The following is a 15713-nucleotide window of genomic DNA, read 5'->3' on the forward strand; positions in this document are numbered from 1 at the left end:
AAACTGCCCCAGAGCAGACCCCAAAGCAATAGACAGCCCCCAACATTTATTGTCGGTGAAACAAGATGAAAACACAGACACAGGTAGAAAGATAGGCTGAGCAAACGATGGGGCCCTCGGTAGCTAGAAAGGACAGGAAAGAAAAGCTGCTGTCTGCAATCACGCAAAAAACCCTGCAAAAAAGAATGTCCAACACGTCTGATAGAAAAAGGCCAACACAAAAACTAAGTAAACCAAACAAAAACTCATATGAACAATAGCAGAGAAAACTTAGCTTTAGGAAGGCAGGAACCAAACTGGAAACCAGGAGCCACAGTCAGGAAAAATCACCAGCAAGAAACTAGGGAGTCAGCTGCCTTAAATCCAATCAGAAACTCCTGATGTCCATTCGTAGTCCTCCTCCTCAGGTGGCCTGTCTCTGCCATTTAGATCAGCTTCATTACCTCCCTTCACCAACAGAGGGAGTCCAGATAGAGAACTCACTACTCCTCTGTCAGCACAGCCAGCTCCATAACCCTCACCAGAAGCCAGAGGCAAACCCGAAAATGAGCTCACAACACCCAGCCACACATGGTATATAGCCCAGCATAGTATATAGCCCAGCACACCACATGGTATATAGCCCAGCATAGTATATAGCCCAGCACAGTATATAGCCCAGCACACCACATGGTATATAGCCCAGCATAGTATATAGCCCAGCACCACATGGTATATAGCCGCCCCCCCACCAGAATGGCCCCACAGTCCAGTCCTCCGATATATTTAAGGGAAAAAAAACCTCTCCTCACCTTCCCCTCGTGCCTGTGCTGCTCCCGACTCCTGTCTCCTGCTCTGCCTGGCACACAGTGAGAGCACGATGATGTCATCGCGCACCCGCTGTGTCAGAGGCAGAGCGGGGAATGATGGGAGAGGAAGCGTCACCTGACGCTCTCTCCTCCATCACGGCGGGAGCAGCGGGGGGGATTCAGTGCTGGGGCAGGCGGGCCCCCTGTCTCCCAGGGGCTCATAGCGGCTGCATGATGTGCCGCTAGCTGGGGGCCCCTGGGGGAGCGGGGACCCTAGGCAGCTGCCTGGTCTGCCTGCCCCAACGCCAGCCCTACGTGGGGAAATGGTATAACAGTTACTGGTACCTCAGGCATATCGTAGGCTGGTAATGGACTTAGCTCATGTACTTGGGGGGCATTTGGGCCAAAAGAAAACCCTAGACCGAATTCTGCAGCGGTTCTACTGGCTAGGGGTCCATGAAGAAGTTAAACGGTACTGTAATTCCTGTCCAGTGTGCCAGGTAACCAGTCCCCAGCCTCACTTTTGGAGTCCCCTGGTGCCTTTACCAATCATAGAGGTACCCTTAGAGAGTGGCAATGGATCTGGTCGGGCCCCTCAATAAGTCGGCAAGGGGACACCAACACATCTAGTTCTAGATTATGCTACCCGATATCCTGAGGCCATTCCTCTGCGCCACACATCAGCTAAGCTTATAGCAAAGGAACTCATGGGTATGTTTTCGCTGGTGGGAATTTCTCAAGAAATTTTAACAGACCAGGGAACCCCCTTTATGTAAAAAATTATGCCGTTTGCTAAATGTTAAACAGTTGCGCACATCGATCTATCATCCCCAAACAGATGGTCTGGTAGAAAGATTCAATAAGACGCTGAAGAACATGTTAAAAAAGGCAGTTTCCAAAGATGGGAAGGACTGGGATCTATTATTGCCATATTTGTTTGCAGTGCGGGAGGTGCCTCAGGCATCTATGGGGTTCTCGCCCTTTGAACTATTGTACGTCAGACATCCACGGGGCTTACTCGATATAGCCAAAGAGGCCTGGGAGAACCAACCTACCCCCCACAAAAGTGTGATAGAACATGTTGCAAAAATGCAAGAAAGAATGGAGACAGTCCTACCCTTTGTCCAGTCAACATATGGAGGCGGCACAGCAGTCACAGAGTCGGGTCTCTAACCGGGGAACTCGCCTAAGAACCTTTAGCCCTGGGGATCCGGTGTTGGTACTTGTGCCTACCGTAGATAGCAAATTTCTTGCAAGGTGGCAGGGACCCTACGAGATCATGGAAAAGGTGGGGCCAGTAGACTACAATGTACACCAGCCAGGACGGAGAAAGCCAGAACAGGTTTACCATGTTAATTTGCTTAAACCATGGAAAGATAGAGAAAACCTTGGTGGGGACAGTCCGCTGCCTGCATTTCAGATGGAGAAGGCTCCATCACCTCAAGGCGAGGCAGGAGAAGCCCAACCCGCAGTCAAAATTGCAGACACTTTGTCTCCTGGACAGGTTCAGGAGGTCCGGTAGTTTGTTAGCCAAAACACAGATGTTTTTTCGGAGCTCCCTGGATGCACCTCCCTAATCCAACATGACATTGTCACAGAGCCACAGGCCAGAGTCCGACTAAAGCCATATCGGGTGCCTGAGGCCCGGCAACAAGCCATCTGGGAAGAGGTAAAAACTATGCTACAGATAAGGGTCATAGAAGAGTCCCAAAGTGAGTGGGCCAGCCCAATAGTCCTAATACCCATGCCTGATGGGTCTCTAAGATTCTGTAATGATTTTAGAAAACTTACTGACATTTCTAAGTTTGACGCCTACCCTATGTCCCGGGTTGACAAGTTGATAGAGCAATTTGGGCAGGCAGGGTATTTTACTAGAGTTGAGCGAAACGGGTCGAAAAAATAGAAAAGTCGCCGACTTTCGCCAAAGTCGGGTTTCATGAAACGAAACCCGACCTTAGCGTGAGGTCGGCCACGAGGTCAGCGACTTTAGTGCCAAAGTCGCGTTTCAAAAGATGCTTGAGCGCCCTTTTTGCAGCCAATAATGAAGAATGGACACTGGGCAACGTGATGACATTGGCAGCGGTCACCACCATCTTGGAGAAGGGCATGCAAGTGATTGGCTTGCTTTGTGGGGCGTCACAGGGGGTATAAAAGGGCGGGGACGCCGACCGCCATGTTACTCATGCTGATCTCAGAATAGGGAGAGCTGCTGCTGATTCTGTAGGGAGAGTGTTAGGCAGTGAAAAAGATAGCAAAAACTGATTCTGCTGCTAGCGATTTTGCCTGTACAACACACCAGTCACTGTGCAGTGCAAGGGGAGGCTATATTTTGGTGCATCAGCTCTGTTGGTTATTAGGCTGCCTTTTAAGGCTACCTGGTAGCTGCATTGCTGTGTGCCCACTGCTGAGCAAACTGCTTTTTTCAAAGCAATCCAGATTTTATTGTTTTGTCCTTGTGAGTTACTGAGTATTCATTTTTCACACACCGTACAGCGGTGTACGCTCCTCTCTCAGTACCGTGTAACGGCTGTTATCACGGCCACAGTGAAGCTGTGTGTGACTCTGTAAGGATAAGTCGAGGAGTTGTTCCGTTCTTACAGACCTCCACCTTATAGTTTTGTCTGGTTTTCAAACAGTTTAGTATATTTGCTGTTTGATTACATTCAAAACTATAGAGAGACAGCGTGTGTCAGTCCGTATACTAAAACACGGAGCTTGACAATTTTACATACACTGGACAGCAGTGTACGTGCACGCTCCTCTCTCAGTACCATGTAACGGCTGTTATCACGGCCACAGTGAAGCTATCTGTGTGTGACTCTGTAAGGATAAGTTGAGGAGTTGTTCCGTTCTTACAGACCTCCACCTTATAGTTTTGTCTGGTTTTCAAACAGTTTAGTATATTTGCTGTTTGATTGCATTCAAAACTATAGAGAGACAGCGTGTGTCAGTCCGTATAATAAAACACGGATCTTGACAATTTTACATACACTGGACAGCGGTGTATGTGCACGCTCCTCTCTCAGTGCCGTGTAATGGCTGTTATCACAGCCACAGTGAAGCTATGTGTGTGTGACTCTGTAAGGATAAGTCGAGGAGTTGTTCCATTCTTACAGACCTCCACCTTATAGTTTTGTCTGGTTTTCAAACAGTTTAGTATATTTGCTGTTTGATTACATTCAAAACTATAGAGAGACAGCGTGTGTCAGTCTGTATACTAAAACACGGAGCTTGACAATTTCACATACAGTGGACAGCGGTGTACATGCACGATCCTCTCTCAGTACCGTGTAACGGCTGTTATCACGGCCACAGTGAAGCTATCTGTGTGTGACTCTGTAAGGATAAGTCGAGGAGTTGTTCCGTTCTTACAGACCTACACTGTAGGGAGATTCCAGTTCTGCCCAATTCTTTATACACCTTGTAGTTTGTCATACACTAGGCAATTTCTGCCGGTCACATTGCGGTGTTAAATAAACAGGGCCTGACTGAATCCCACAGTGTCCTGAAGTGTAGAGATATTCCAATTCTTCACAGTCCTCTATACACCCTTCGAACAGCATAGAGAATCTGCCTGTCATATTGCGGTGTTAAATAAACAGGGCCTGACGGAATCCCACAGTGTCGTGAAGTGTAAAGACATTCCAATTCTACACAGTCCTCTATACACCCTTCTAACAGAATAGAGAATCTGCCTATCATATTGCGGTGTTAAATAAACAGGGCCTGACTGAATCCCACAGTGTCCTGAAGTGTAGAGACATTCCAATTCTACACAGTCCTCTATACACCTTTCTAACAGTATAGAGAATCTGCCTGTCATATTGCGGTGTTAAATAAACCGGGCCCGACTGAATCCTACAGTGTCCAGATGTGTAGAGACACTCCAATTCTCCACAGTCCTCTATACACCCTTCTAACAGCATAGAGAATCTGCCTGTCATATTGCGGTGTTAAATAAACAGGGCCTGACTGAATCCCACAGTGTCCTGAAGTGTAGAGACATTCCAATTCTCCACAGTCCTCTATAAACCTTTCTAACAGCATAGAGAATCTGCCTGTCATATTGCGGTGTTAAATAAACTGGGCCTGACTGAATCCCACAGTGTCCTGAAGTGTAGAGACATTCCAATTCTCCCCAATACTATATACACCTTGTACCTTGTTTTACAATACCAGAGAGTTGGTGTAAATTTGTGTAAATTTTTCCAAAAACTGAGGAAGTGTGGTGGAAGAGTTCGTGGAAGTGGGCGGGGATTGGCAGCTGGTAATTATGGTGTTGGTGTTGGTGGTGGATCTGCTGGTAGTGGCAAAAGCAAAATAGCACCTAATACTGGAGGTGTTGAGGCTGCGTCATTGTCTGGCTCCACAAGGCCTCGAAGGCTCCCTTTTCTGGGAGTAGGTAAACCGCTTCTAAAGCCGGAGCTTCAAGAACAAGTTTTGGCTTACATTGCTGACTCAGCCTCCAGCTCTATCGCCTCCTCTTCTGAAGTTTTAAAAAATAAAAGCACTGAGTCGTCATTGTAGGCTCATGGTCATGAACCACACCTTTCCTTGTGTCCTTCACCCCTACCAAAATTGAAGGATGCGGTAGGCCACACTACAGATTACTCCATGGAGCTGTTTTCACATACCATGCCTGGGTTATCAAGTCAAATCATGAATTACCCAGGCCAAGATGAATCTGACATGGAGTGCACTGATGCACAGCCACTGCTAGATTTAACTGCTGGTACATTCACTCAGAGCACTACATTGTCCTTGCAGTGTACTGAGCCAGAATCTGACACTGATGAAACTCAGTTGCCCCCTCCCGCATACTATACCACCATACACAGTGACACAGAGGAAGGTGCACATGACATTGAAGAGGAGGTGATGGATGACCCAGTTGTTGACCCAGATTGGCATCCAATGGGGGTAGAGTGTGCCACTGCTAATAGCTCAGAAGAGGAGGAGGAGCATCCGCAGTGGGCATCGACATTGCAACAGTTGTTATCTGGCAGGCCCGGAGCAGTCCAAAAACAGGTTACAAAAACCCTAAAAATTGCAGGACAGCTTGGCCAGACGGTCAAAAAAGCACAGCGTGCAATGCCTCAAACTGTCTTCCCTAGTAGGAAGAGTGCAGTGTGGCACTTTTTTGAACAAAATCCTAATGATCAGGCAAAGGTAATCTGTAAGAAGTGCGCAAAGACCTTTAGCCGAGGGAAAAATCTGAGAAATTTGAATACCAGTTGCATGCTAAGACATTTAACCACCATGCACTTGCAAGCGTGGATGGACAACCAAAACTCACGTACCACATGTGCTACTGCTCCCGAAGAAGGTAGTCAGCAACACAACATTGTTTCCCCCACTGTAAGTCCACCGGTTAGCACTCCACCAGCAGCAAATGTTGAGTTGTCGTCGCAAGGGCAAATCATTCAGGGAATCACACTGTTATTGCAACGAAAGACTGAATCTAGGCCATCAGGAAGAACACCAACTCCATCACCATCATCAACTCTCTCACAGTCCGCCATGTCCACCACTACTTCCACCATATCCAGCTCTCAAGTCCAGCTCACCCTACCAGAGACTATGAGTAGGACAAAAAAATACTCATCCTCTCATCCGCGTACACTGGCTTTGAACACCCACATTGCCAAACTAATCTCGATAGAGATGATGCCCTATCGGTTGGTTGAAAGCGCAGCTTTCCACGAACTAATGGCCTATGCAGTTCCACGCTATGAACTATCCAGTCGCCACCTCTTTTCTCGCAAAGCCATGCCAGCCCTCCACCTTCATGTGAAAGGCCGCATTGTCCATGCACTCAAGCTGTCAGTGAGTGGAAAGGTGCACCTCACAACTGATGCATGGTCCAGTAGGCATGGCCAGGGCCGTTACGTGTCCATCACTGCGCACTGGGTTAATGTGGTGGATGCAGGGTCCACAGGGGACAGCGGTGGTGGCACAGTGCTGCCTAGCCCACGGTATAGGAAACAGTTGGCTGTAGGCGTTCGACCCTCCTCCTCCTCCAGAATCGAAAGCTGGTCCAGAGAGCGCAGTCGCACGAGCACTGCATCCGCAGTTGACAGTGTTGCAAACGAGGTGTCCCCCTGTTGATCAGCTAGTGGAAGGCGTCAGCAGGCTGTGTTGCAGATGATGTGTTTGGGCGACAGACACACCGCAGAGGTACTGGCCGACTACTTTCAGCGACAAACTGAGTCATGGCTGGGCAGTCTACATCTTGAGGCAGGCAAGGTAGTTAGTGATAACGGTCGGAATTTTGTGGCAGCCATAGCCCTTTCAAAACTCAGACACATACCTTGCTTGGCTCACACCTTGAACCTGGTGGTGCAGTGCTTCCTCACTAATTATCCGGATTTAACAGGCCTGCTCCTTAAGGTTCGAAGACTGTGCTCGCACATCCGCCGGTACACTCCAGTCGCATGCAGAAGCTGCAGCGATTGCTCCACCTTCCCAAGCACCGCCTAATTATCGACGTTGCAACAAGGTGGAACTCCACCCTGCACAGGGTTGAGCAGCTGTGCGAACAAAGGCAGGCCGTAATGCATTTGTGGGAGGATACACGGGCAGGCACTTTGAGGGCAGACATGGAGTTGACAGGTGTGCAGTGGTCAAAGCTGAAGAATCTCTGTAAAGTCCTTCAGTGTTTTGAGGAATGCACACGGCTGGGAAGCGCTGATGACGCCATCATAAGCATGAGCATCCCACTTATGCGTCTGCTCATGCAAACTATGATGCAAATTAAGGAGCAGGCGTCTGCAGCCGAGGTTGATGAGGAGGAAGAGAAGGAGGGAAGCCTTGATGACAGTCAGCTATTGTCTGGTCAGGGAACTGTCGTGGACGAGGTGGAGGAAGAAGAGGAAGAGGAGGGGGATGATTATTTAGGGGAGGAGGATGCTTCTCTTGGGGCAAGAGAAAATGTTGGCTTTGCAAGGTCTGGTACAAGGTTTGTGCATGACTGGAGGGATGTGGATTTGCCAGAAAGTGCTCCTCCACCCAGCACTTGCAGTGCATCATTGACACCGGGAACATTGGCCCACATGTCAGATTATGCCTTGCAGATCCTAAAAAGGGACCCCCGCATTGCCAAAATGATGAACAATGATGACTACTGGTTGGCCAGCATCCTGGATCCACGCTATAAAGGCAAATTCCAAAACATCATGCCACAGGAGAACCTTGACCTAATATTGGCTAACAAACAAGCTACTCTGGTAAACCGGTTGGTTGAGGTATTCCCAGCACACAGCAGCAGTGATGGTTCTCACACGAGCCGTAGGGGCTGGGGGCAACTTGGAAGCGGTGTTGGTGGTGGACACATCAGAAGTGGCGTTGGAGACAGGGGTTTCATGACCATGTTGTGGACTGACTCTTCAAGTCCCGCTTACACGACTGGTAATACTGCATCGATTGAAAGTGACAGGAGACAGCACTTGTCAAGTATGGTTACAAACTACTTTTCCTCCCATATCGATGTTCTCCCTCACAGGTCATTCCCATTTGACTATTGGGCAGCTAAACTGGACACCTGGCCTGTATTGGCACAATATGTCTTACAGGAGCTCGCATGCCCAGCTGCAAGTGTGCTATCGGAAAGAGTCTTCAGTACTGCTGGATCAATACTGACAGAAAAAAGGACCCGTCTGTATACCCAAAATGTGGATGATCTAACCTTCATTAAAATGGACCATGCATGGGTTTCCAAGGATTTTGTCCCACCTCACCCTGATGACACTTAGGTTGCCAGAAAAATAGTTTTCTTTGGTCCGCCTGTTCCTGGGACTTGACCAATTTCGCCTTTAGCAGCAGGTGAATGTCCCACATCAACATATACCATTTTGTAAACCTCCCTAACTGGGCAGCCTCCTCCCCCCAAGGGCCGGGGTCACCACCGAGCGCACGCAACCGTGCGAGTGCCATTGCTCTGGACAGGTGGGTGGGCCAACTCGTGGGCGCGGGCACTGGCACAGGGTCCCTCATAGTGCAACCAAGTGTCTCTGACGGTGGTGGTGCACACCCGCCGTTAGACACACCGCCGTACTATGAGGGGCCCAGTGCCAGTGCCGACACCCACTAGTGGGCCCCCCCTTGCTTTGGCAGGGCCCCAGCATTTGCAATGTTTACCTCTCCCTGCTCCTCCGCAGTGTAGTCTGGGCTGTCAAATCCATCGCTGGGACTGGCACTTCAAATTTGGTGAACTGATAGAAGATGATGGTTAAGACGTAGCTATGCCCTGTCCCGCTGGCCGTGATCCAGCTTCAGATGATCAATGGCTTCCATTTCTTATGGACGTCGACTCACAATGAGATGCAGTGGTGGTTTCTCATCAGCTTTAACAGTTTTCCTACCCACAGACATGTGACATTCCAGCACACATTTTTAAATGTGCCCTCCCTCTCATGCCAATCCAATTGAGTCGCCTACGGCCTGTGGCTTCTGTGTTTTGCACTCCAAAGTTACGTGACAGATCATGATAGGCAGTGAGCGCCATGTTTACATCTCTCCCTGTGATCAAAATTGGATGGATATGAGTAACGGCGATGGGATCAACGGTACTGCGATACAGCAACACTTTCTTCACAAAGAAAGGTTTTTGCTGTGTCCACACACTAATTAATTGAGGGTCAGCATCGCCTCTGAGAATTGTGATGGAAGTTGTTCCCATGAATATTAATTCGTAGATTTCTGCAATCACTAGACTTTAGGTAAATAATTGTATGCATCTAATTTCCTTTTGCAGAGAGTCTGGGCTGTCTTACTGAGACAGAAATATAAATGAAGATTTAAAAATACCACCAAAAGTGTATCATGGTGTACGCTTGAACTACATTTCCTTTTTTTTAGTTTTTAGATTGTTGTATAATCCATGCAGAGAACACGGAGATTTTAAATGTTTAAACTATGCTCTATATACCTGCTATCCAGTGATAACGTACCTTATCTCAACTTTGTACAATCTGGTCTAATCCATACTGGGCCTGAGACCGTCTGAGACTGCCTCCTGATCGATACACATAGGTTTTTAATGTGTAAACTATGCAACATATATACATGTTATCCGGTGAAACTGTACCCTTTATCAACTTTCTCGAATCTTGTAGAATCCATACTGGGCCTGAGAACGGCTGCAGAGCTGTTAAGCAAGCTACAGCACCTGTGCTTTGGACACGTAATGTTTTGCATTTTTTCTGGAATGGCGGTTAGGCCGAAATCAGGAATTGCTGTTGACCTGCACTTACTGGGAAATCATTGTTCACGGCGAATTATTGGAATCCCAGATCCCCATCACTAACGGTGTTCAGCGGGTTATCTGCACCTGTAAGCGACAAAAGATGGTCCTTTCAGTGTAGCGCGCATATAGCCCCGGACATGGAAGGCCATGATAGCCCTGTTATTGCTCGATCGCACGTGCCAGAGCCTCGCGTATCCCTCTAGTAAGCTTTACGCGTACCGCAGGGGCATGCCGGAGTCTCGTTCATTAACGGAATAAAGCTGACAAATCGCTAGCACAACTACAAACGGACATACCACACCACACACACACAATCGACAAAGCTTTCAATGTGTGCATCTTTTTTTGAGGTGGCATGGTTGTGGTTTCCTGGGTGGAGTCCAATTAAGCCGCAGGCTCCACTCCTGGTGGTGCCCTTTTGGACATTCCTTTAAGGTTCAGCTTTGCAATCATACTGCCCCCGGAAAGTAAACACTTTGGCTTCATGGACGCTGTTTGGAGGTTCATGGGAATAACGCCGCCCGATCGCCAGTTGCCATAATTTATTGGTGGGAAGTACGACGGTATATGATTGTGTTCGTTTTCAGATTTTGGTTTCTTGGGTTTGGTTTTTACATTTTTAGTCCAGACATTCTAGACTTCATAAGGGCATGGCAAGCCTAGATCTGTGTCTCCTCCACCTCCTCCTTTTACTCCTCCACCTCTTTTGTAAATGTAGTTGATCTTTTCCTTATGTTATTTTTGGCTTCTGAGCATTTTGTCGGCTTTGGGACACCTTTTAAGGTGTTTTGTAATTGTTTTGTATGTGTTAGTATGTGTTTGTGTTTGCCTGCCATTGTTTTCAGTGTGGTTCGACGAACTTGCCTCCTGTGCGACGAACCAAAACACTAGCGGGGTGGCTCAACACTACTCATGATATATAGACGTACATTGTTAATGTTTAAACTATGCTATATATACCTGCTATCTGATGATACTGTACACTTTGTCTACTTTTTATATTCTTGTCTAATCCATACTGAGCCTGGGAGTGTCTCTATGTGACTGATGGAATATATATGGAGATTATTATTATTATTATTATTATTATTTATTGTTATAGCGCCATTTATTCCATGGCGCTTTACATGTGAGGGGGGTATACATAAAAACAAATTAATTAGATTGACAATTATCCTTTGACTGAATAGAGCTGTACGCTTCTGATACAGTACCATATATGTGATGTTATTTTGTGTCTATTTTGTGCTAAATTTGGAAGTTTGGTGGAAGAGGCCGCGGACGTGTGTGTGGAGGGGCCAGCCGGTGCTGATGGTGGTGGTGCATCTGCTGGTAGTGGCAAAAGCACAATAGCAGCTAAGGCAGGAGGTGTTGAGTCTGCGTCATGGTCTGTCTACGGAACGTCTGGAAGGCTACCTTTTCTGGGAGTAGGTTAACCATTTTTAAAGCCGGAGCATGAGGAAGTGGTTTGAGCTTACATTGCCGAAACAGACTCCAGCAAATATGCCCTCCTCTTCTGAAGTTTCAAAAAATGCAAGCACTGAGTCGCCAAGCGCTGGCTCCTGGTCAGGAAGAACCCCTTTCCTTGTCTCCTGCACCCCCACCCAAAGTGAATGATGCAGCAGGCCACACTTCACATTAGTCCATGTAGCTCTTTCTATCATACCATGCATGGGTTATCAAGTCAAATCGTGAATTCCCCAGTCCAAGATGAATCTGACATAGAATGTGGGTGGCCAGGCAGGGCAGTGGGGTTAATCGGTACCGGGACGGTGTCTCCCTGGGATGTCACAGTGGTGGTGACTAGTGTTGAGCATTCCGATACCGCAAGTATCGGGTATCGGCCGATACTTGCTGTATCGGAATTCCGATACCGACTTCCGATATTTTTTCAATATCGGAATTCGGCATCGGAATCGGAAGTTCAGTTGATTGACGGCCTGACGTCATCATGATGCGCGGTGTGTGCGCATCATGATGCGCCGTCATTTCGGGCCTTCTGGGGGTCTCTGCCGGCCTGCCGGGGGGCTGTGCCGGCCTGCCGGGGGGCTGTGTGGACTGCCCGGGGTCTGTACCGGCCTGCCGGGGGGCTGTGCCGGCCTGCCGGTGGTCTGTGCACCCTGTGGGGGTCTGTACCGGCCTGCCGGGGGGCTGTGCCGGCCTGCCGGGGGGCTGTGCTGATGTCCGGGGGTCTGTGCAAGCATCGTCCGATGGGACTACAAGTCCCATCGGGCGATGCCTGCTACCATGACAGTGATTGACACATTAGCCAATGATGGGACAGTAGTAGTCCCATCATCCGGCTAATGTGTTAAATGTTAAAAAAAAAAAAAAAAAAAAATACTACATACATACTACATGCATGCTACATACATACTACATACATACTACATGCTACATACATACTACATACATGCTACATACATACTACATACATGCTACATACATACTACATGCTACATACATACTACATGCATGCTACATACATACTACATATATACTACATACATACTACATACATGCTACATACATACTGCATGCTACATACATACTACATACATACTACATGCATGCTACATACATACTACATATATACTACATGCATGCTACATACATACTACATGCTACATACATACTACATATATACTACATACATACTACATGCATGCTACATACATACTACATGCTACATACATACTACATATATACTACATACATACTACATGCATGCTACATACATACTACATATATACTACATACATACTACATACATGCTACATACATACTGCATGCTACATACATACTACATACATACTACATACATACTACATGCATGCTACATACATACTACATATATACTACATGCATGCTACATACATACTACATGCTACATACATACTACATATATACTACATACATACTACATGCATGCTACATACATACTACATGCTACATACATACTACATATATACTACATACATACTACATGCATGCTACATACATACTACATATATACTACATACATACTACATACATGCTACATACATACTGCATGCTACATACATACTACATACATACTACATACATACTACATGCATGCTACATACATACTACATATATACTACATGCATGCTACATACATACTACATGCTACATACATACTACATATATACTACATACATACTACATGCATGCTACATACATACTACATGCTACATACATACTACATATATACTACATACATACTACATGCATGCTACATACATACTACATATATACTACATACATACTACATACATGCTACATACATACTGCATGCTACATACATACTACATACATACTACATACATACTACATGCATGCTACATACATACTACATATATACTACATGCATGCTACATACATACTACATGCTACATACATACTACATATATACTACATACATACTACATACATGCTACATACATACTGCATGCTACATACATACTACATACATACTACATGCATGCTACATACATACTACATGCATGCTACATACATACTACATGCTACATACATACTACATATATACTACATGCATGCTACATACATACTGCATGCTACATACAGACCACATACATACTACATACATGCTACATATATACTACATGCATGCTACATACATACTACATATATACTACATGCATGCTACATACATACTACATGCTACATGCATGCTACATACATACTACATACATACTACATGCTACATACATACCACATATATACTACATACATACAATACATTCATACAATACATACATAGACATACAGTACATATAACATAGAGTAACATACTTACCAATACTTGTCACATTGTTCCCCGAAGCCATTGTCTTTTCCGGAATAAATATTAACATAACAAACCACAAAAATACTCACCCACGATCCGAAGCAGTCCACGAGTGTGTCCCACGACGATCTTGGGTAGAGAACTGCAGCATCAGATGATGCTGCCGTTCTCTACGGGCTGCAGGAATCCAATGACGGAAGGTAGGTATCCTTCCGCACTGTATTCCTCCGCCACTTAAAAAAAAAAAAGTCCCTAGTCTCACTTTATGCCATTGCTGCGTGGGAATTTCCCACACAGCAATGGCATAAAGTGAGACTAGGGACTTTTTTTTTTTTTAAGTGGCGGAGGAATACAGTGCGGAAGGATACCTACCTTCCGTCATTGGATTCCTGCAGCCCGTAGAGAACGGCAGCATCATCTGATGCTGCAGTTCTCTACCCAAGATCGTCGTGGGACACACTTGTGGACTGCTTCGGATCGTGGGTGAGTATTTTTGTGGTTTGTTATGTTAATATTTATTCCGGAAAAGACAATGGCTTCGGGGAACAATGTGACAAGTATTGGTAAGTATGTTACTCTATGTTATATGTACTGTATGTCTATGTATGTATTGTATGAATGTATTGTATGTATGTAGTATATATGTGGTATGTATGTAGCATGTAGTATGTATGTAGTATGTATGTAGCATGCATGTAGCATGCAGTATGTATGTAGCATGCATGTAGTATATATGTAGTATGTATGTGGTATGTATGTAGCATGTAGTATGTATGTAGCATGCATGTAGTATATATGTAGTATGTATGTAGCATGTAGTATGTAGCATGCATGTAGTATATATGTAGTATGTATGTAGCATGTAGTATGTATGTAGCATGCATGTAGTATATATGTAGTATGTATGTAGCATGTAGTATGTATGTAGCATGCATGTAGTATGTATGTAGCATGCATGTAGTATGTATATGGTATGTATGTAGCATGTAGTATGTATGTAGCATGCATGTAGTATATATGTGTTATGTATGTAGCATGCATGTAGCATGCATGTAGTATGTATGTAGTATGTATGTAGTATATATGTAGTATGTATGTAGCATGTAGTATGTATGTAGTATGTATGTAGCATGCATGTAGCATGCAGTATGTATGTAGCATGCATGTAGTATATATGTAGTATGTATGTAGCATGTAGTATGTAGCATGCATGTAGTATATATGTAGTATGTAGCATGTAGTATGTATGTAGCATGCATGTAGTATATATGTGTTATGTATGTAGCATGTAGCATGCATGTAGCATGCATGTAGTATGTATGTAGTATATATGTGGTATGTATGTAGCATGCAGTATGTATGTAGCATGCATGTAGTATATATGTAGTATGTATGTTGCATGTAGTATTTATGTAGTATGAATGTAGCATGTATGTAGTATGTAGTATGAATGTAGCATGTATGTAGTATGCATGTTGTATGTATGTAGCATGTAATTTTTTTTTTTTTTTTTTTTACATTTAACACATTAGCCGGATGATGGGACTACTACTGTCCCATCATTGGCTGATGTGTCAATCACTGTCATGGTAGCAGGCATCGCCCGATGGGACTTGTAGTCCCATCGGACGATGCTTGCACAGACCCCCGGAGCCTGCACAGACCACCGGCAGGCCGGCACAGCCCCCCGGCAGGCCGGCACAGCCCCCCGGCAGGCCGGCACAGCCCCCCGGAGCCTGCACAGCCCCCCGGCAGGCCGGCACAGCCCCCCGGAGCCTGCACAGACCACCGGCAGGCCGGCACAGACCACCGGAGCCTGCACAGACCCCCTGGCAGGCCGGCACAGCCC

General features: G+C 45.9%; 1 protein-coding gene across 1 annotated transcript in view; it reads left to right on the top strand.

Moving 5' to 3' along the window:
* The window catches only part of LOC141073500 (uncharacterized), a 92388-nt gene that overhangs the window by 61006 nt on the left and 15669 nt on the right, over positions 1 to 15713 (top strand). The window contains exons 12-13 of the mRNA XM_073560747.1: positions 7238 to 7276; positions 10422 to 10442. Of these exons, the coding sequence (XP_073416848.1) occupies positions 7238 to 7276; positions 10422 to 10442 (60 nt within the window). The remainder of the gene's footprint in view (positions 1 to 7237; positions 7277 to 10421; positions 10443 to 15713) is intronic.

Source organism: Dendrobates tinctorius, unplaced genomic scaffold, assembly GCF_039654945.1.
Source record: "Dendrobates tinctorius isolate UK_male_01 unplaced genomic scaffold, ASM3965494v1 ptg000304l, whole genome shotgun sequence".
Taxonomy (NCBI): domain Eukaryota; kingdom Metazoa; phylum Chordata; class Amphibia; order Anura; family Dendrobatidae; genus Dendrobates; species Dendrobates tinctorius.